The 21,567-nt window shown below is 46.4% G+C and overlaps 1 protein-coding gene across 3 annotated transcripts in view; it reads right to left on the minus strand.

The window, feature by feature from the left end:
* LOC144823836 (NXPE family member 1-like) overlaps positions 1 to 21,567 on the minus strand; it is a 518,225-nt gene that overhangs the window by 398,248 nt on the left and 98,410 nt on the right. The window contains exon 2 of one of the 3 annotated variants that reach the window (XM_078682709.1): positions 6,099 to 6,250. In XM_078682709.1, coding sequence (XP_078538835.1) covers positions 6,099 to 6,137 — 39 coding nt within the window. In that variant the 5' untranslated portion in view covers positions 6,138 to 6,250. Of the gene's footprint in view, positions 1 to 6,098; positions 6,251 to 21,567 lie in introns of those variants that run through there. The other 2 variants (XM_078682716.1, XM_078682723.1) reach the window with 2 other exon arrangements.

The raw sequence follows: 21,567 nt of genomic DNA on the forward strand, positions 1-21,567 counted from the left end.
TTGACAGATTGTGTGTCTCCCTTCCATATTACAAGGACATCATCAATGTACCAGGTGATAACCTGGTTGTAGAACGGATTTTGCTCGTGTAGAATCCGTTTGGATTCCAAATGGTGTACATAGAGACCAGCAAGGCTTGGAGCAAAAGTCCTTCCCATGCTGGTCCCATGTTTCTGTAAGTAGTGGACCCCTTCATAGAGGAAGAAGTTGTGTTTTAGTGCTAGACTCCATGACTACATTCCTAGGTGTGTGGTAATCCCAAGGTGTAGAAAACAGAATTTCCTCTATGATGTCAAGGGTCTCGTTGTGTTGTAGACTGGTATATAAGCTCTCCACATCCAGTCCCACAAGTAAGTTATTTCCTGGGTCAAAAGGAAGATCAATGAGTTGGAGTACAGCCTTTGTGTCCTTCAGGTAGGTGTTGGTTTTCTGTACTAGTGGTCTTAGAAAGGAGTCCGCGAATTTTGAGAGGGGCTCAAGAATAGAACCTATGCCTGACACGATCGGGCGGCCAGGTGGATATGCTGTCTCCTTGTGGATCTTAGGGATCATGTAGAAGTATGGTGTTTTTGGTGTCTTTTGAATGAGAAATTCTGCTTCATGTTTTGACATCCAGTCATGTGCTATAGCCTCCTCTACCATCATTAAGATTTTAATTCGGATCTCCTCAGTAGGGTCGTCTCGTAGGATTTCATAGTTTCTTTTGTCATCAAGGAGTTTTCTGCACTTCCTGTCGTAGTTTTCCAGTGTTTGGAAAATGATAGCCCCACCCTTGTCCGCAGGTTTTATTACAATGTCGGGGTTGTTCGCCAATTCATGTAGGGCATCTTTTTCAAATCGTGAAGTATTTTGAAAAGTGTCTCCATCGTTCATGGTTAGGTTTGCCAGGTCCTCCATGACCGCTTTTTCAAAGGTTAGTAACTCCACTGGTAGGGTGGAATCTAGAGGGGTAAAAGTGGATTTCTGTCATAGTCCTGTGTCAGTTTGGTGTTCAGCCATTGTGTCAGTGCTCTCAGAATTTTTGAAAAAGGCGCGTAATTTTAATCTGCGTATGAACTCTTTCATCTCTTGGCAGATTTTGAACTTGTCCATTTTATTAGTAGGTACAAAGCCCAGGCCTTTCTCTAAGACTTTGTGTTGTGGTTCTGTTAATTGTAGATCAGATACATTGACCACTAAGTGTTCACCCCGCTGGTTGATGGTTGGTGGGTCGATGCCGTCATGCTCCGTGTTGAGACCCGTGGTGGATCTATCAGATTCTGGTTCCAATGCACTTGGCTGCCTCTCCAGTTTCTTCCTCTGCGTGGTCCGCGGCGTTGGTCTATAAAAGGCGGTGGACCATAGTAGCCCTAACCCGGTGGTGGGTTTTGGTTCCATTGGGGATATGGAATACCTGTAGCTGAGGGGCCTGAAGGGTAATAAAAGTATCCAGGGGGGCCTTGGTAGTGGTCCCAGCCTCTGCCTCTTGATGTGTACGGTCTTTGGAAAAGGGCTCCACCTCCCTGATTTCGTGGGTTGCTACCTCTGCTGGATCTGGAGTCATTGGAGCTTGTATCTGAGGGGTCGGTATCTGAGCCTTGTTCGCTGGTGTTTCTTTTGGATATATAATCATCATTGATGTAGGGGTACACTTGTTCGTGGATGAAAATATCAGTGTCTTTTTTTTTTTGTTTTTTATATTTGCTTTCTTTGAGTGTGATCTCAAACTCTGTCATCTCTTGGTTAAGTTCTTCTAGTCTTTTTTTCCAAACTAGCCGGGGACTGATAACTTTTTTGATTTGTACCTTTAATTTCTGTATGGCAATTTTTAGTTCCTGGGTAAGTCTGGTAGCTGTTTTTATAATGAAGACCAGCCAGTCTCTGGTACAATGCCAGGATATTAAGGACCAATCTTTTTTGAAGGCCGCATCATGTGTAAAAATGAAGGGCTCGTTGCGGACTATAAATCCTGGTGGAGCCGCTTTTGCCTTCATATATTCTGTCATTAGAAGACCATGTAAGGCCGTCTTTATCTGGGTTCTTCTTAAAGTGGCTAGTTCATCCCAGTCTGTGCTGTTAGGACCAGGGTCTGTGTTACTCAATCCTTCAAAAGGATTGAGGGTTGCTAGTATTCTGTCGACTTCTGCATCATCAAACATTAAACCTCCTGTTTCAGCCATCATCTACTCAGCGTTTGTTTTAAGTGTATTGTGATCCTACGTGTGTCTGTTATGTGTATTCCTTCTTGTACTCACGGAAGGACAGGGGGTGTCACGGAGAAATGCCGTTGACACCTATTACCAGAAATACTGGTTTGTTAGAAAAAGACTCCCACAACTGTGCGCTGTCAAAAGAGTGAATCAAGATCAAAGATTAGGGAGTAAAGAGGTAGTACTCCTAAGAGTACTGTGGTGGATACATCCTCCAGACAAAGTTTAATGAAACAAAAGGAACAACTTTTTCAAGTCGCACGTAATAACATTAGCCAACATTATTCAGAACCACTGGCCAACCGACTGACTTTAACAAATACTGCATCAACCAATGAGGCTTACTGGCAGTACTGTAGTGACATCCCGATGTTTCTCCTAAACCAAAATGGCCGCTCGCTCAAAAAGAACAAATTATTTAGAGACTACAACTTATTTACCCGCACTTAAATGGTGGTCTAAATTTGACATTTTAGTTGGGCACGTCGCCCTGATGCTCAATAGACTTATTTCTAAATTTACCTAAAACCACGATAATAACGAGGCATTTCTATCACTACCAATATGGCCACCAAGCACTCCACAACAATATAACACTGGCCAGACTAGTTACTCATCGAACATTCGCCCTGCTCTTCACGGCCAGGTGCACACTATTCTATAATTATTAACCAATTAAGAGATGCTTAAATACGCCCCTGCTCGCCCTCTCAAACCACACCACGGAACGACGGGTTGGTGAGAGAGCAAGCAGTGACTGCACGACAATATGTAAGTACGGCGTAGCCGCATCTGGGGAGAGAACGGACCATGCCAGTCTCCCCGTGATCAATGACATTTTGTGGAGGCATTTTCCTTCCTCGAGGAACTAATACAAACGACTCTTGTGTGTGTTTTTTGTCTCTTTCCTTCCCACATATATAGATGAGACTTTCATTTTCATCTCTCGACCCAGCGGTTCATGGAGCACTGACTCCTTAAGTTTCTAGTATGTACTCTTTTGATTTTTCAAATACCTTTTTTTTTTCCTAGCCATTACGAAACCAGTCTGAAAGCCATTCTAATAAGTGTGTGATTTAGGTTTTATGTTGTTCTGTTGTGTGTATGGTCTCCCCCTTCCTTCACCGATATAGATCACGGCACCAACGTTAAACTAGGGAAGTATTCACTATGCATCACCTTTCTTCCTTAGGTGATACTGTGTCTGCGAATTGGGAGCGCACCGGAAATAATTGTGCTCTCTCTTTACAGGCTTATACTCAGAAATACTGAAAAAGCTTTAGAAAAGTCATACCTGTACCAATTAGGTATTATATTTTTAACATCACTTGTATATAAATCTATTCACATATTGATAGCAACTCAAGCTTCGAAACATGTTGACACCTAAAGGAGAATACGCACATTACTAGCGTGATCTCTACGACTACACCTTTTTAACAATACAAGCCTATGACCAAATAAAGTTTTTTTGAACCCATAAGGCCAGGTATTTTTCAACATCACTTTTCATTCACCCTTGACCCTTTTTTTCACTCACAACAGATACACCTCAAATAGCACTTTCAAAAAATGTGTGCTCCAACGTAGTCGCCAGTCGCAGCACGCCCCGTCCCGCAGCGGGGCGGGAAGACCCCAATGATGAAGCAGGACACCCAGGGCCCTTTTGGTGTGTGAGGGGTATTTTAACAAACATTGTGTATGCCTGACAGTCTTGACATACAGTAATCCTCCTCGAGGTGATTCCTTTTGTTTCATTAAACTTTGTCTGGAGGATGTATCCACTACAGTACTCTTAGGAGCACTACCTCTTTACTCCCTAATCTTTGATCTTGATTCACAGGATGTTGATTGTACAGGATTGCTAGAGTAGGGTGAGCAGATCCTCAAAACCAAAAACCGGGACAGGTCATAGACATAGAAGTAGGACTAGCAGAAGTACCCAGGGCTTTAAGTGGGATGGGGGTCTGGCAAGGGGCGTGGCCTATGTAATTAAGGGTGGGGCTTAAAACACAAGCTAAAAACAATCTGTGCTTAGCATAGTGTCCCGTCCGAAAAATGTGCTGCTTCGGTCATTGTATCCAGATAAATTATACAACGAGTAACAATACAGATACAGCAAGCGTGGACCATTAGCTTTGTCAATTGTTGTTAGCTGCATAAGCTAAATATGCAACAACTGTGGCTTCGTCGTACATAACATTGAAAATGGTTCAGTTCTGGAATGACGAGACTGTGAAAGAATTATAACTGATCTCTTCAAAGGCAGTGAATGGTGGTACTGCTGCAGCCGTAACATTTTTTTTTTCACTTTATTGGAAGAATATAAGCTGTCAATAAAATTGTGAAACACAGTCTGTTCATGATGGAGAAGCTGGCATTAGTTGAAATGTTTATCCCACCCAAATGTCTTTACATATTTTGAGAGACCCTATTTGAAATTCTTAGAAAGTACTAGAGCTAGATAAAATGACTGTTGAGGGTCAGCCGGTCTATTCTTAAACGCACATGGTGCGGGGTGAGCTAAAATTACAAAAGTTGGAGCTCTATTGCAACTGCAACATGTGGTGCAATGGTTGGATAATCATGATACTTGGGAATCCAGATTGCTGAGGGTCACCTGTGACGGCATTGTGTTGCCAGATTTACTAATGATGTGTGTGAGAGTTCCAACTTCAGTGCTATCCATAGTTAGACAGGTATGCAGGACCTGGGAAAGAGTGATGCTGTTTGTTCTACTTAGGGGCCTCTCCAGTGGTACAACCAGGGCTCGAGTCGGGGTACCACGCGGGTGGACGGCGTCCCCCCACATATTTTAACTTATTTTACCAGGTGGACACCGTCCCCCCTGCAAAGATGCCCTTGTTGAGGAATAAAGTGTATTATTGCCATTAACTGCATGCATAAACATACCCAATATAAAGACACTAACCTCCCATAAGCCTTTTTAAAAGCAGACTACTCACAGCCGACGGTGCACACAAGATGAGGGCACGCTACTGCTACCTCTGCAACAGAGGGGAGACTTTGGGCCTTTACGCAAGACTCTTAAGAAGTGTGCATCACAGCTGCCTTGGACAGGAACTACCAGCCCCAATGCATCTCCATTAAAAGAAGTTTGTTTTTTTACCTTTCGTGACGTCACTTCCGGTCGTGACTTCACTGCATATCTTTGAGCGTCCCCCCACTTCTATGTTTTACCTTTTGTGACATCACTTCCTGTCGTGACATCACTTCCAGTCTTTGAGCGCCCCCAACTTCTTTATTTAGGACTTGTGCCCTGGGCACAACATAGGCCCCCGCAGTGCATGGGGCCCGAGCTCAAGAGGGCTCCCTCACCACAGTAAAATGGCCAGAGAGCTCCTAACGGAGTCCGGATGGGGCCCCTCCATGTAGTTTGCAAGGGAGCCCCCTTAAGTTTCGTTACGCTAGTGGAGGGCGCTTGACAGGTCTGTTTGGCCATTTCGCCCTATCCTTCTCATAGCACATACGATGTCGGTGGACATATAGTGGGAGGGAGGCTCCGGCACCTTTCGGGACCTGTACACCAACAACCGCTTTAGCACTATGACTGACCCCTTAGAAACATTGCATCTGGGGACAAGTACATTCCTCCAATATGTGAGAATAGTGGCCACAGCCCATGGAATTTGGCCTAAATTCTGAGGCTCCCCAGGAGTCTCAGATGCAGGCAGTTCTGCTTAGTTTGGTAGGGTGGTCGATGGCTAATATCACACATCTACAGGACACTCACTGAGGACCTACCTCCCAATACAGAATAAATGGCATGAAGTGCTGGGGGAACCTGTGACAGACTATGAATGGGAGCGAATCCACGAAGGGAGGAAGAACGCTTCTTTGAACGCAAGATTTACATCAGTTCAATTTAATTTAATTCACCAGGTTTACCTTACGCCTGCCACTCTGCATGCAATGTACCATGTGCATCTCTCTTCTTGCCCCTGGTGTGCTGGGTTAAATGCAGACCATCTACATCTGATGTGGGACTGCCCCAGGTTGGATGCTCAAGGCCCCGAGCAGGTCCACGGGTTGGTCCACACCTAGAGAGATAGGACAGTGTCTGTTAGGTCAGATCCTTGTGAAAAAGGAAAAGCAATTCATCAGAAAATCAATTTTGCTGGGGCTCATTGTGGTCAAGCGCAGGAGTGCCATTAGGTGGTTATCCCAGATTCCTCTTACGTCTAATGAATGGTTGCAAGATATGACGGAGTGGCGGAATGCAGAGAAATGCTATATGCGCAAAATATGCAGGGACAATAAACGTACAAATTTGCAAGCAGGGATACTCCCTGAATTTCTGGATCTCCCTAATGCACTACCCCCTGAAATGGACAGTGGAAATGGAGTGGGTTTAGGTATGTGCACTGAATAACTGCAAGGGGGACTAATATACACATCGTTACCTATAACTGTTAAGTAAAAAGTATACTTAGTCTGCCTTAACCCTGTCTGTTGTCCTATACTAACACATGCGGAAGGGAAATCATAACTGTGGGATATTGAGGTGGAATTATACAAGTCTATGTAATTCGGCCCATTACCCTGTACGGAAGTATGCCATGATTGTTCCATGAAGAGTACAAGTGGCGATAAAAAATATACACAAAAATAAGAAGAAAATGAAAACAAAAGTCTCAAGGCATGTGTACATTACCAAATGCAGCCCACATTTACTACTACTTTGCCCTTAATTTGCATTACTTTTGTATTGGAAACTCAGCACAAAGTGCTGTATTGGTATTTACTTTCAGAATTAAATTGGAATATTGGGCAAATGAATTCCAAGTAGCACTACTTGTGCTATTTTGTATTAAGGGGGCATTCCATGGGTGGTCCACTGGCACTCACACAACCACCCATTGGGATTGACACAAACACAGTGGATCGTCATGCACACGCTATGGAGGACAATAAGATGTATTTAATATTGGATACAGACCCTTTATTGGAAAGTTCTTAGGGTGTGCCAAAGGCGGTCTAATGTTTCAATAGAACCTTAGGGTTCGGATTGTTGATCTTGGTTGGGCATCTCCACTTTTTTCGTGCACCGCATTACTTGTTAATTGGTAATAAATAGTGCTGACATTCAGGTAAGCGCCACAGAACCTGTAAGTCACCCCAAATGCATTTACAAATCTCATATCAATTAACATTGGTAGACAGGGAATTGTACCAAAAAACCTACACCTCCTCCATGTAGGAATCACTGTGGCGCAGCTATTAAGACTAATTTTTCCAACATTGCATGTGTGTGCTGCACTGTCCAAGAGGCATACAAAGTAGGGAAAGCAATAAAGTATAACACATCTTCCCCGGCGCCCTCAATTTTCACATCAGCGACCAATGATACAAACACCACCAAACTCCTTGAAAGTATGAGCAGCATTGGCCTCACCCAACTGGTCACTGTTAGACCTGACATCATTGCCGTGAGTCTCCCTTCCATTTGACGGATTGCCTCCTCTGTTTTGACATATTTTTGCTGGTTGTATGTTTTGGCCCCTGTGCCACTGCTAATCAGTGCCACAGTGAAAGTGCTCCCCATGTTAAATTAATATACTGATTGGATTCCATGATTGGCTTTTTTGATCTACTGTCAGCCCCTAGTACAGTGCACCATGTGTGCCCAGGGCTTGTAGAGCAAATGTTGCTGGTGGGCTTGCAGCACTGGTTGTGCCACCCACAGAAGCAGCTTGTAAAGTGTGTATCAGGCCTGTCATTGCAAGGCCTGTGTGTAGTCTGTGACTACCATGTCGACGTGGCCAAGTGCACCCACTTGCCAGTCCCTAAACTGTGGTAAATAAATTATTTACACTATCATAATTTCTATAGATGCAAAAAGGATCAAATATAAATGAGGAGCAGAGTCCGTGGTGTTAGAGTCAATGGGCTTTATTGCATTAACTTGAGTTAAGGGAGAGCTCCTTTCACCAAGCAGGTTCAGGAGAGTTCTGAGCTTTATTCACAGAGTACAATATTTATACATTCTTTGCATACATAGGGAGGAGCCCTCCAAGCAGAAGGAAAGAAAAAGATATGAGCATGTAGGCGTTCACTGTAATGAGTCATAGGTGGGTGGGTGCATAGAGGGGGCAGCAAGGTCAGCAAAAACTCGCACTGCCTGTTTGCGTAACTTTATCAGACTTTTACACGAGGGCTGTTTCCTTTCTGTTGGTCAGGGAGGGCCCTGGGTGTCAGAGTGACTAGCATGTCTGGTCTTATCTCTAGCTCGGGGCAGCATGCAGATTGCTCTCATCTGTAGAAGTGTTGCTGCTTCATACCAGCAAGTTGGTTTGGCCCTTCCTGTCCAGCCCTTGTGTAACTGTCTTGGAGGTTTCCCTTGACATGGGCCCCACTTATCTCTGAGAGCCGACAGCAAAACTGGGCCTCATCTCTGCAGAGGGGCTTCTGCTCGCCTCCTGCTCAGGGCCGGAATGCAGCTTTATCAGGTCGACCCTGTTTGACACTGTTAAGACACCCCGGGCTGGGCCTCTTCTCCGTGACTGCTCAGCAAAATATCTAATGTGCTGCAGAGAAATGTAACATGTGCCTTTTTCAGGGTCTGGCATGGAGGGGCCTGGTAACAGAGAAATAAGGCCTCTGAATGTGAAGTAATGCAGGGGTTTTTATTCAACATGGCAGATGATGAGAGGGTAGCGTGTGGGGCACAAATACATATAAATATGTAATTTACTTCATTCCCGCCTTGTCCCCAAGCGCACCCCTCTAATAAACCTCTATTTTCATCAGGCCGTTAATGTGTTATTGCAACATGATCTTTTCATTTTTTCTGCTCTGCACATGTGGACGGGGAATGCAGGCAGTGGCGCACAGACCCGCAGATGGCGGGGCCGCATTGGATGCAGAGGCAACAACTGAAGATGATAAACAGTATTGATCCTACTACAACACTTTCCATCCCCATGTTGATACTAATTCCCACAACCAGCTGCTTAAGGACCATTCTCCTTTATCCATGTCTAGCTGACTTGACATCTTGTGTAGCTTGGTGTCACGGGGTGGGTGAACCTGACCCCGAGGCCGGTGAGCTGATGACCCCTTGGTGGACCGCCGCACCTGACTTACGTGCTTCCCTTGCCCCCATGCAGCCCCGGGACTGTCCGGACCCAGAGGAGTGGAGGACGGGTGATCCGGAATACTGGTGGCCTATGAACCCGGAGGCCGAGCACGTCTCCTTTAAGGACTGGGAGACCAGCGCGGTAGCCCCGCCCCCTGCACAGGAAGAGGCAACTTCAAAAGAGCCGAGAACGGAGGAAGAGGCGGAGAACGCGAGCCCCGAGTCGAGAGGACGCGAGGTGTTTCCCAGGCGTTGCCCCGGCGGAGTAGAATCACGGACGTGCCCAGCTGTAGCTTCCCTGACGAGCCCACAAGACGAGTCCTCGAGGAGCCCAGGAGAAGCAAGACAGCGGCCAGGAGAGCCGAGGAGAAACGATCCGCCCTGCCACACGCCCACGGGAGGTGTGTGGCTCAAGCAGGTACGGGGTCGTATGGCGGGTTGGTTGGGACAAAGTCCGCTACCCCCTAGCGAGTAAGATCCCCGCACGTGTGTCCCTGCTCCTGCATCCCCTACCCCCGACCTCACGAGCACCTAATGAGCACTTGCCCGCATTAGAGTTAAAGACACGAGTGCACTGGTGTCCCTCACCCCTGGTCCTTGTAAAACGTGAGAACGCAGCCTCTAACATCCGGTTTCCCTTCCTTCCTCGGTGCTGCCGGAGCTGACTTCAGGTGAAGACCGGACCACTGGCCCTGACAACCTGGATCCTGCCCGGACCACCTACGACCCTGCCGCCTTTGCGAGGGAAAGACTAACCAGCCGCCAAAGGAAAACCTATACTGTGCCCATCAAAATAAAACCCTCTTTAAAAAGGATTCCTGTCTATGCTGACTCTGCTTCCATTGAAACCCTCTTGGCCCCATCACCGGCCCTAGTTGCTCCTGTTTCCGACCAGGCTCCACCACCCCCCCCCCTTACATCTGGCAATGGCCTGGTATACCGTAGGTGCGTTATTTGGAATAAACACACAAAAACTCGTGGAGATCAATCTGCATACACCACCGCGGTCAGCCAGAATGATGTCTAAAACAATGCGATTTTGTAGGGTCATGAGTCTATCCGCGACCACCTCGGCTGTGAGATTAGAGAGGGCACCTGCCGTTGTATCTATCGTGTTTTGCACCACTCGTGTGAGGTGGCGGATGTTCCTGCTGTTTACCATTGGACCCCAAAATGGAATGACTCCGGCAAAGAAGTCTCCCGCCTCCTGCCCTGCTGTATCTTCTATATCTATGACCCCCCTTCGCCATCTGTTATAGACAGTCAGAGGCTCAATTTCATGATAGTCCGCAGGGGCAGTGTAGGTGGGGGGGAAGGAGAAAAGCAATGTCACAAGTGCCGGACCAGCCCTGTGGGAGCCATGTATAACCTTTATCCCCACATATGAAGTAGGTGCCCTGTGCGGCTATAAGCCGTGTATTGTTTGTTCCATTCAAATTGACTGTGTGATTGCAGATGCTATCACCCATACGTATCTTTCCTTTACTTTGGACACAAAAAGGGGCTTTCGTTGATGCCACAAAAACAGGTGAAACGGATCTTTTTCTCCTGTCCATATACTGATAATATAACTTTTTAGATCTGTTACCGTGGTCAGCATAGGCTTCCTGCTCTAGTGGGGTACCACATGCCCTGTTCTTTTCACCTCACCAACATAAAATGTATAGGTGATATCGGAGCTGAGACTGCTCTTTTGTGTCCGTGTTGGCCATATAGGAAGCTTTGTTTGTTTCCCACCAACCAGTACAAGAGCCTTCATAAGAAAAAGGGAGAGTGATGAAAGGCATGCCTTTGGCAACTGTGTGGGGAAGAAGACCGCACACCCAGCAGTTGGATGTGTTTATGGCCAGTTGATGCTGTTGTAAAAGGGTGATGAAAGTATTGTTCTTAAATTCATTTCTTCTGTTCTCTAAGTGTACTGGGAGCTCAACATGTGAGTGTACTGTGGTGGCGTTCTGTGAGACAGCAGGTGGATAGAGAACATGTAAGAACCAGCCAATACTTATTACCACAATGCTCATAAAAATTACAATAATCAGAGACACTATACATCTGCTGTGCAATAGCTTGCAGTATTTCTCTCTCATATTAGTCCTTTGTTCTTTACTGTTCACTAGTTTATTCAAGTCAGACATCATGTTCAACCGCTTCACCACCGAGTGGACTTAGACAATCAAACGTCGACTGACCTTCTAGAACTCAGTTTGGAAGTGTACTCTTGCTGGGTAGTCTTTTCCAAAAAGGGGGGCTTAAAGTCTGTACTGTCTTTGTTTTTAGCAAATGTTCCGGTAGTCCCAAAGTATTTTTTACAGTGACTGGCATGCAGCCACCCCTTTCTTCCCTCGACTTTGATGGCCGTCCTCGTCGTCAGCAGGACTAATTTTGGTGCCTTCCACCTGGGGTCCAGAGGGCTCGTCCGGTCGAAGTTCCTCACTAGCACCCAGTCCCCTGGGGCTATGGCATGGTCCTCGACCTGGGTGTTGTCAGGGAAGGCAGCGGCATCCTGCGAACGGCAAGAGAGTAGTGCAGACATCAAGGAAGCCAGGTAATCTGTGAGCATAGTACTGTCAACATCAGTTATTCTTTTAGGCATTGGTGTACCCCACATATTCGGCGGTCTTCCAAAGACCACCTCATATGGGGATAGGCCGGTTCTAGAATGAGCTACCATGCGCATGTAAGAGGGCAACCGGTAAGGCTACCATCCAATCTACGCCCTTTTCTGCACAGATTTTAGCTAATTTTGTTTTGAGGGTCTGGTTATGTCTCTCTACTAAACCTGCTGCTTGGGGATGCCTTACACAATGGAACTTCCAGGTATATCCCAACAGAAGGGACACCTGTTTCATGAGCTCAGAAGAGAAGGGCTGGCCATTGTCTGAGTAAATGACACGTGGCAACCCGTATCTCGGGAAGAACTCCCTCACTAACTGTTTGGCTGTTGTAACTGCAGTATAATCTGGGACGGGGTAAGCTTCTGTCCATCTGGTTAGGGCACACACTATTACCAGGACATACTTGTAACTTCTACATCTGTCCATTTGGATATAATCCATTTGGAGAACCTCAAAAGGGTGATCAGGGGGATGAAATCCACCCTGTTCCACTGAGATGCCTTTTCCAGGGTTGAATTGGCAACAAATCATGCAAGTCTTCACTTTCTGTTTTGCTGCCGCTCGCAAGTGTTTGTTAAACCAGATATTCTGCAGGCCATCCAACATTCCCTTCTCTCCCAAGTGTGCCGGGCTATGTGCTGTCTCTATTATCACCTGTACCATAGAATCTGGGAGGAACCAAGTCTTTTTGTTTTTAGTCATCCAACCCTGGTCAGTCTGGACCCCTCCTTGTTCAGTCCATTTCTTTATTTCATCTGGAGTGGCATGGGTCTGTATATCTTGTACATCTTTGGAGTGATCCCTGACTGCATAGTCCTTGTCAGTGGTAATACCTGTGAGTTTGTTATGTCAATTGGAATCTGAGCTGTCTGTTTAGCAGTTCGGTCTGCCAGGTCATTACCTTGGGAAATGACATCTGTGGCCTTGGTGTGTGCTTTGCATTTCAGGATCGCTATGGCTGTAGGTAGGTGTATTGCTTCTAACAAGGCCTGTATGAGAGGGCCATGCTGTATCTTGGCCCCGTGTGAGGTCAGAAAACCTCTCTCCCTCCATAGTACCCCAAAGTCATGAACTACCCCAAACGCATATTGTGAATCAGTGTAGATGTTAACCCTTAACTGTTTTGCTCGTTTACAGGCTTGCGTTAAAGCAATGAGCTCTGCTGCTTGTGCTGACAGGATATCTATTCTTTGTGTTTCTATGATCTCATGGTCAGTAGTTACGGCGTATGCTGCCACTAATTCTCCTGCCCCTGTTCTCATGCATGATCCATCTACATAAAACGTTATGTCAGGGTCTGGGAGTGCAACATCTGTCAAGTCTTGTCTTGGCTTCGTCACTACATTTATTACTTCCACACAGTCATGGGGTGTGGTGTCATCTGTGCTTGAGGGTAAAAGAGTGGCAGGGTTGAGTATGTTACATCTTTTAATCTCTATGTGGGGTTGAAATAGTGTCAGCTCGTATCCTGTCAATCTTGCTACAGTCAGGTGTTGTGTCTGTGTCCTATTCAGGAGAACTTCCACTGCGTGTGGTACTTGTACTGTCAGGGAGTGTCCCAGCACTATCGAGTCACTTTGTCTTATGGCCAAAGCTGTGGCCGCAACAGATTTCAAGCATGCTGGCAGAGCCTGTGCTACAGGGTCCAGTGTACTAGAAAAATAAGCACATGGCTTGTGTTTCCCTGCTTGGTCTTGTGTGAGAACAGATAGTGCTGTTCCATCCCGCTCTGTCACGAACAGGGTGAAGTGTTTCTTGTAATTCGGAGTGGCTAAAACTGGCGCTTGACATAACGCCCGTTTTAGTTCCTCAAATGCTAGGGTGTACTCTGATGTCCAAGGGAGGATGTTAGAGGTGGCCGCCTCCAATGTAGTCAATTGTATGCGTGGCTTGACTATGTGGGCATACTGGGGAATCCATTGTCTGCAATAGGAAGTAAGGCCAATGAATGCACGTACTTCTTTCTGTGTTTTGGGTTGTGAAATGTTGGAAATCAATTTAATTTGTTCTTGTGTCAGCTGCCTACCCTCCTTGGACAGCAAGTGCCCTAAGTAAGCCACTTGCTGTTCACAGAACTGTAACTTCGAAGGGGACACCTTGTGCCCCCTTGTCCGCCAGAAGGCGGGGGTATTGCCGTGATCTTTCACAGGGATTTTACTTGTGATTTTGAAATGGTTAATATACCTGGATGTGAAGCAGCATTTTTTAAAATTTCGCTGAACCCTAATTTCATGTTTTCGGGTTTTTTAATTTATCGCCCCCCGGGAAACAGTAGTGTGTGGGCTGCAAATCTGGTTAATTTGATTTCACCTTATTTTTTGAATGCCCAAAACCTGACCATTTTGGGAGATTTAAATCTCCATTTTGAAGATGAATCCAACAGTATAGCCACTAATCTCTTGGAGGATTTTAATACCCTGAATATGTTTTTGAGAAATGAAGGCCCCACACATACAGCCGGTCATTTGTTGGACCCCATTATCTCTAACATACAGGAACTGAAATGGTTAAAAACTGATCCTGTGTGTTGGTCGGACCACTTTCTGACGCTCTTTAGTATTACTCTGACTCAGTCCATGATGCCTGGTTCTACTCGGCCCCCCACTTTTATGAGAAATTGGAAAAAAATTGATCTGACCGAGTTGCAGAAGGCATTACAGATATCCCCTCCTGTTTTGGGGGGGGACATGGAAACAAATGCGCTAGAAGCCCACACTTGGTTGGAGAGAGCAGTTGATAGTTGTCTACCCGCAACCAGGTGTAGAGGGAACATCCATCGGCCCCCAGCTCCCTGGTATACAGAGCAATTAAAAGTGGAAAAAACTAAATGCAAGGGACTTGAGAGGAAGTGGCGCAGGCATTACGATCCCCAAATCAAGGAATTGTACCGTAAGGCTAGGAACCTTTACCATACGGCTTGCTCCAGAGCTAAGGCAGTTTATATAACAGAGACTATAAACACTGCGGCCAATAAAGCACGGACCCTTTTTAACACTGTTAAAGACCTTGCCGGAGCAAACTCTATGGCGGCTGCACCCCCACTTACCCCTCAAAAATGCCAAGATCTTGCCACGTATTTTGTGGAAAAGATCGAAACAATTCTTGGTAATATTAATTCTTTGGAGAGAGAGGACGAGGAAGTTTTTCCCCCACAAAGTCTTGGAGGAAGTCGACTTGACTACTGGCCATATATTACCTTGGACACACTAAGATCTTTGGTTACCTCCATCAAATCGGGCTCTCCATGTGACCCTCTGCCAATTAACATACTGAGCCAACTCGATGATGCTGCTCTGGGGATTATTGCCGAGACACTTAACTCCTCCATTTGCTTGGCATCCGTCCCGGCGTCCTGGAAGCATGCCATGGTCAGCCCTCTGCTGAAGAAACCATCTGCTGACCCAGAGGTACTGGCAAACTACCGCCCGATATCCCTGCTGCCTGCCTTCTCTAAAATTCTAGAGAAGCACATCCACAGTGTACTGTCATCGTACACGGAGAAAAACAACCTACTCCATTTTACCCAATCGGGTTTCAGGGCAGGCCATTCCACCGAATCTGCCCTCCTGGGAGTTACGGAAAAGATCAGGGGGCTCTTGGACGATGGGCAAACAGTTGCTCTTGTCCTGCTCGACCTGAGCGCAGCCTTCGACACCATCTCTCACAACAGACTGCTTGCCAGGCTGAGTGGGGATGGTGTCGGAGGCACTGCGCTGGACTGGATTAGATCATATTTGAGCAGCCGGACGTTTCAAATCTCGTCCTCACAGGCCCAGTCGGATGTCTTTCTGTCACCCCATGGCGTGCCCCAGGGCTCAATTTTAAGTCCGTTGTTCTTCAACCTCTATCTCCGCCCCCTTGCTGACTTAGCAGAACGGGTAGGTCTTGAACTCATGACCTATGCGGACGATTCGCAGATCATCTTTTCCCTTACCAACTCAGAGTCTTCATCCCCGTCTGTACTGAAATTAGGTCTTCAGGAAGTCTTCAGCTGGATGTCAGCTAACCAGCTGAAGCTAAACGGGGAGAAGACGGAGATTCTTCTCCTAGGGAAAAAGCGTGATCTGTGGCAGGACTTTCATTGGCCGCCCTCTCTAGGCACATTTCCTACACCAGCAACCCAGGTTAGAAACCTAGGGGTGTGCATCGATGATTCTTTGTCGATGAAGCAGCAGGCCAACAAAGTGGCTGGGACTTGCTTCACGATCCTCAAATGGTTGCGGAAGATTATCTGGATGCTGCCCGTGGATACCCAGAAGACCGTAGTCAATGCACTAATTACATCTAGGCTTGACTACGGTAACATCTTATACCTGGGTTCCAATTTGGCAGTAATCAGACGGCTACAGCTTGTCCAGAACTCCGCAGCCAGGCTGTTATGTAAGATCCCGAGGACAGCGAGGATCTCGAAGCACCTCAGAGATCTTCATTGGCTGAAGGTGGAGAATAGGGTCAGGTTTAAAGCCTTGACTTATATGTTTAAGATCAGAGCAGGAACTGCCCCTAAATATCTGCAAAAATTGGTTAGGCCCCATGTCCCTGTACGAAATCTCCGTTCTCTCAGTGGAGCAACTTTCGTGGTCCCTAGATTCAAACTGGCCCGAATGGGGGGGAAATCTTTCTCCCATATGGGACCAGTTCTCTGGAACTCCCTCCCTCTAGCCCTTTGTAAAGATGACAATTTTGCCAGTTTTAAAAAAAATGTCAAAACGTGGTTGTTTAACAAGTAATTGTGGTTATTGACAGCTGTTGCTTTTTGTGGTTTGATCTTTGAGCCCTGGCGCCGGGAAACCCTTTGTGGGTATCTGTGCGCATTACAAATGCAAAAAATAAATAAATAAATAATAAAAAGTGAAGGACCGTGAGGGAAGCCTTTTCACAGTCAGGTTCTGATCTTGCTGTGATGAGAATGTCATCCACGTACTGTATTAATGCTGTGTTGGTAGGCATACTTATACTGTCAAGTTGTCTCTTTAATGCCTGACTGTAAACACTGGGGCTTTCTGTAAAACCTTGGGGAGCTCTTGTAAATTTGAAGCTGCGTCCTTTTAAACTGAATCCGAAAAGATATTGACTGTCAGGATGTATTGGAATGCTGAAGAATGCATTCTTCAGGTCAATGACCGTGAAAAATGTTGCCTCAGAATCAATGGCAGTAAATAATGAGGAAATGTCTGGGACCACTGGGTATTGTGGGACCACACATTTGTTCAGTTCTCGAAGGTCAACTACTAGTCTGTAAACTGGGGGTGCTTGAGGGTCTGTGCGTTTAAGAACAGGGAGGACGGGGGAGTTACACACATTCGAGTCTGTCTCCACCACCACCCCCTGTTCAATGAGTTCTTGAATTATTTTTAATAAGGCTGTTTCAGCCTCAGGTGGAATCCTGTACTGTCGTATTCGGGGTAGGACTACTCCTTCCTTAAGAGTGACCTCGTGTGGTGTTATATCCATGTAACCTACGTCAGTCGAACCTTGTGCCCATAGATACTGTGGGACATCCTGAAGTCTGGGATCAAAATCTCTAACTGTGAAATGCCCTTTGAAATCACACAAAAACAGTCTTACTCCTTCTGGAGAGCAAAAGATAACTGCTCCCAGTTCTTTTAGGGTCTTTATACCTAGTAAATTTTCTGGACATGTTTTAGTGAGTAGTAGGTCTGTGGTGCGTGTCAGTGGACCCACCCCTAAAGAGACTGGTTCTGACACTTTGTTGACAATTGGCTTTCCAGAAAATCCCAGGGATATATTCTGTGAGCCCGAGAGAGGTGCCCCTGGGACCTCGTCATGACTGATGGTAGTCCTGCTTGCCCCTGTGTCAATCAGAAACTTTCTATCTTGGCCCAGCAAACGAGCATGTACATAAGGACCCTCTTGGTCCACAGGAACTGGGATAAGGGGCCAGCAATCTTCCCTCTCGAGGCTGTTTCATGAAAAAGATTGGTATTCTGGGTAGTCTGACTGCGTATACGGATACATTTGAGGTGCAGCGGGCGTCTGGACCTGCTGCGGGGTGGGGGCTTGTGTCTGCTGAGTGTTGTACTGTCTAGGTGTATAGGGCCGTTCCTTTGTTTTACCTGTGGCTATATTGTGCTTTAGGACGGGGCATTCCCTTACAAAGTGACCCTGTTTACAATAATTGCAGGTCCCTTTAGTGGGTGCGGTACCATTCTTGTTTGTGTTTGCAGGTACTGTTTGGGCAACTAGCACCTTCATTTTTGTATCCTTCATGCGCTTCTTTTCTTGTTCTTGTTCTTCCCTTATTCTATTTTGGTGGTATTGCAACATCTGTAACATTTGTGAGGGGCTATTTGCTTGCCAAGTACTCTCAACCTTCAGCACCCTATTCCTAATCTGAGGAAGGGCGTTATCTACCAGTTTGGTCACAAAAAGGTGGGGATAGGCCTCACTACTGTGTTTTAAACCACTGTTGACAGCGAAACATTTCTCCAACCTAGTGTAGTAATCGCTTGCGTCTTCCACTGGTTTCTGTTTACATGCTGAAATTGCATCCCAGTCTTCCTTTTTGGTCGTCAATAGTCTTGGTAAAATTTGTATAAGGAGTTCGGGGAGCTCCTTAAATTTTTCACCAAGGCCATCCCCCGGGGCCCTACCTGCATCTTCAGCTTGCAACTCTGCCCATTTCAAAGTTTTATCTCCCACATCCCAGTCTTTCTCTTTAAGTTTCTCGTAAATGCCTGCTGGTAACAAGACCTTTAGTAACCTTAGGATATCAGGGTAAGTATAGTCTCCTATACGGAGTATATCTTTTATTTCTCTGTGAAACCCCCCCCGGGTCTTTATCATGGGAAGGTAACAACCTCTTCATTTCCAGTATTTCTAGCTTGGTGAAAGGGGTATAGACATATACCCGCTGGACAGAGCCATCTTGTTTTGTTATGGGGTGGACCTCTCGCAGAGGGTACTGTCCTCTGGGGCGAGGATCGGGTGTCATTGAGGCAGACAGGAATTGTTCATATTGGAGACGCAAGTCTAAAATGGTGTTAATCAGTTCTGGGCCCGGTTTCATCCATCTATCTAGTATTACCTTTTCCAGTATTTTATATAATTTGCCAGGGTGGTGATATTGGCTCTCATACAACGTGATCAAGTGTTGGACCATATAGATGCTGGCCAGGCGTTGTTCGAGTGGTGGGAGGCTCAGGAACATCTGGGCCACTATGTCGGGATTATATACATGATGTTGGGACACCCACTGGGTGGCCGACCGAGCCAACTCCCTCTCATGTGGCGTGAGGGGTGGCTCGTCGTCCATCCAATGGTCTAGGGCCTTTTCAGTTGTTTGAAACAAATCCTCAGGAGAGATGTGTGTTTCCTGGTTAACCCTTTGTTTTCTGAGGTCGATGGTGTTTGGCGCCATTACAGTGCCGTGCTATGCCCAGAAAATTCATTTTGTCTGCCGGCTCGTTGTTATCCCCTTCCTCTGACACACTATCCCTGCCTTCCTTCTCGACGTTGCGTACTGCTAGTATTTTCTTTTTAATCTTGTTCGTCATTGCTTCTGTCTGCGCTGCCTTATCATGTTTACCGTCATTGATGTTGTCACTCCACTCTATTAAACTACCCTCCACGTCCCCATCACCCCCATTCAAGTTCCCTGATCAGACAGTTGATAATAAAACGGAGGATGTTGTTCTTAGCTTTTACTTTTCTATTTTCCATAGCTTGAGCTACGCATTCAAGGTTCCGCCCTGTTCTGATGAACTCATACAAGGCATTTAAATGTGTATTCATATCAGGCAGTCCATCTAGCTCTGCGATGGCTTGCCTTACTCGTATTGATATGGCGCGCATTGGACCAGTAATACCTGGCTGTAAATCATATATACATCTAGGGAGTTCGACGTCATCCTTTATTTCCTTATCCCCCCCCCTTCCGCACCCCCGGAAGCCTGTTGTTGGTTCTGGACTGGCTGGGGCACGGCCTCTGGTGGGAGTGGGGGAAATGGTGTGTCTATGTAGGCTGGGGGTGGCTCTGCTAGGTAGGCGGAAAGGAACGCCTCTGGTGCCGTTGGTTTAATTTTAAGGGGTACATCTTGGGGAACTTCCTCCTTGATCTCCTCTGAGAGTACAGGGTAGATACCAGTAACAAGAGCGTTTCTCTCCCTATCCATCTGTTCTAATCTGACCTGTTCACCCTCATCTTGTAACTTCTTTTCTTTAGCCTGTTCTGACATCTGTCTACCTTTCTCAGCTTTGTTGAGTTCTTTCTGGGCTCTCCTATTCGCTTCTTTGCGCCATAAGTCAATGGCTTCTTTTTGAGAAGGCCTTGATTTCCTTTTCCATAGTTCATCTTCTACTCTCATGATACATTCTGCATCCCATGTTCCCGTAACAGGCCATCTATACATTGCCTCTAAATCCTTTGTATAATCTACCCAGAGATCAAGGTATAAAACGGCGCCTATGCCATGTTTGTTACACATAAAATGGCCGGGGGTATCTCTTGGCGGGACATTAACTGCCTCTTCTAATATTCCCTTTTTAGTGCCTATTTTATGCAATTTTGAAAACAACGGCATGCTGGAACCTAACTAAAACAATTTCACACTCAAAACATATAAAACATATACTTATGTACTGAAATACAGTACAACCATACCGGTCTCGTGAAGGAGACACGTCTTTACCGTGTTCATTAAATGAACCCGTCTTTATGCGTTCTCAGTGGTACTCACCGGGAAGCAGAACTTGAAGACCTGGTCATCAAACGCTTGACGCTTGCGCAGGAATGGCGGACCTCTGAAGACCTCGGACTCGGCTCTCTCACGGGTTGGGCTCTGGGTCAGGACGCTCCGCAATCTTCCTCACCGCCTCGTGTGGATGTCTGGTCACAGTCCGCCTCCTCCGTGGGCCTGAGGGAGTTGGCGGGAAGTCCCGCTGGCGTGTACACTTGAAGTCCGTCTAGGCTGTAGAAGGGGGCAGGGGCCGGACCTACATCGCCGGCGCGTGGGGAAGGGGATGCGTCCCTAATCGGGCGCCAGAAAATGGGGTAAATAAATTATTTACACTATCATAATTTCTATAGATGCAAAAAGGATCAAATATAAATGAGGAGCAGAGTCCGTGGTGTTAGAGTCAATGGGCTTTATTGCATTAACTTGAGTTAAGGGAGAGCTCCTTTCACCAAGCAGGTTCAGGAGAGTTCTGAGCTTTATTCACAGAGTACAATATTTATACATTCTTTGCATACATAGGGAGGAGCCCTCCAAGCAGAAGGAAAGAAAAAGATATGAGCATGTAGGCGTTCACTGTAATGAGTCATAGGTGGGTGGGTGCATAGAGGGGGCAGCAAGGTCAGCAAAAACTCGCACTGCCTGTTTGCGTAACTTTATCAGACTTTTACACGAGGGCTGTTTCCTTTCTGTTGGTCAGGGAGGGCCCTGAGTGTCAGAGTGACTAGCATGTCTGGTCTTATCTCTAGCTCGGGGCAGCATGCAGATTGCTCTCATCTGTAGAAGTGTTGCTGCTTCATACTAGCAAGTTGGTTTGGCCCTTCCTGTCCAGCCCTTGTGTAACTGTCTTGGAGGTTTCCCTTGACATGGGCCCCACTTATCTCTGAGAGCCGACAGCAAAACTGGGCCTTATCTCTGCAGAGGGGCTTCTGCTCGCCTCCTGCTCAGGGCCGGAATGCAGCTTTATC

This window comes from Lissotriton helveticus, chromosome 1_1 (assembly GCF_964261635.1).
Source record: "Lissotriton helveticus chromosome 1_1, aLisHel1.1, whole genome shotgun sequence".
In the NCBI taxonomy this organism is placed as follows: Eukaryota; Metazoa; Chordata; class Amphibia; order Caudata; family Salamandridae; genus Lissotriton; species Lissotriton helveticus.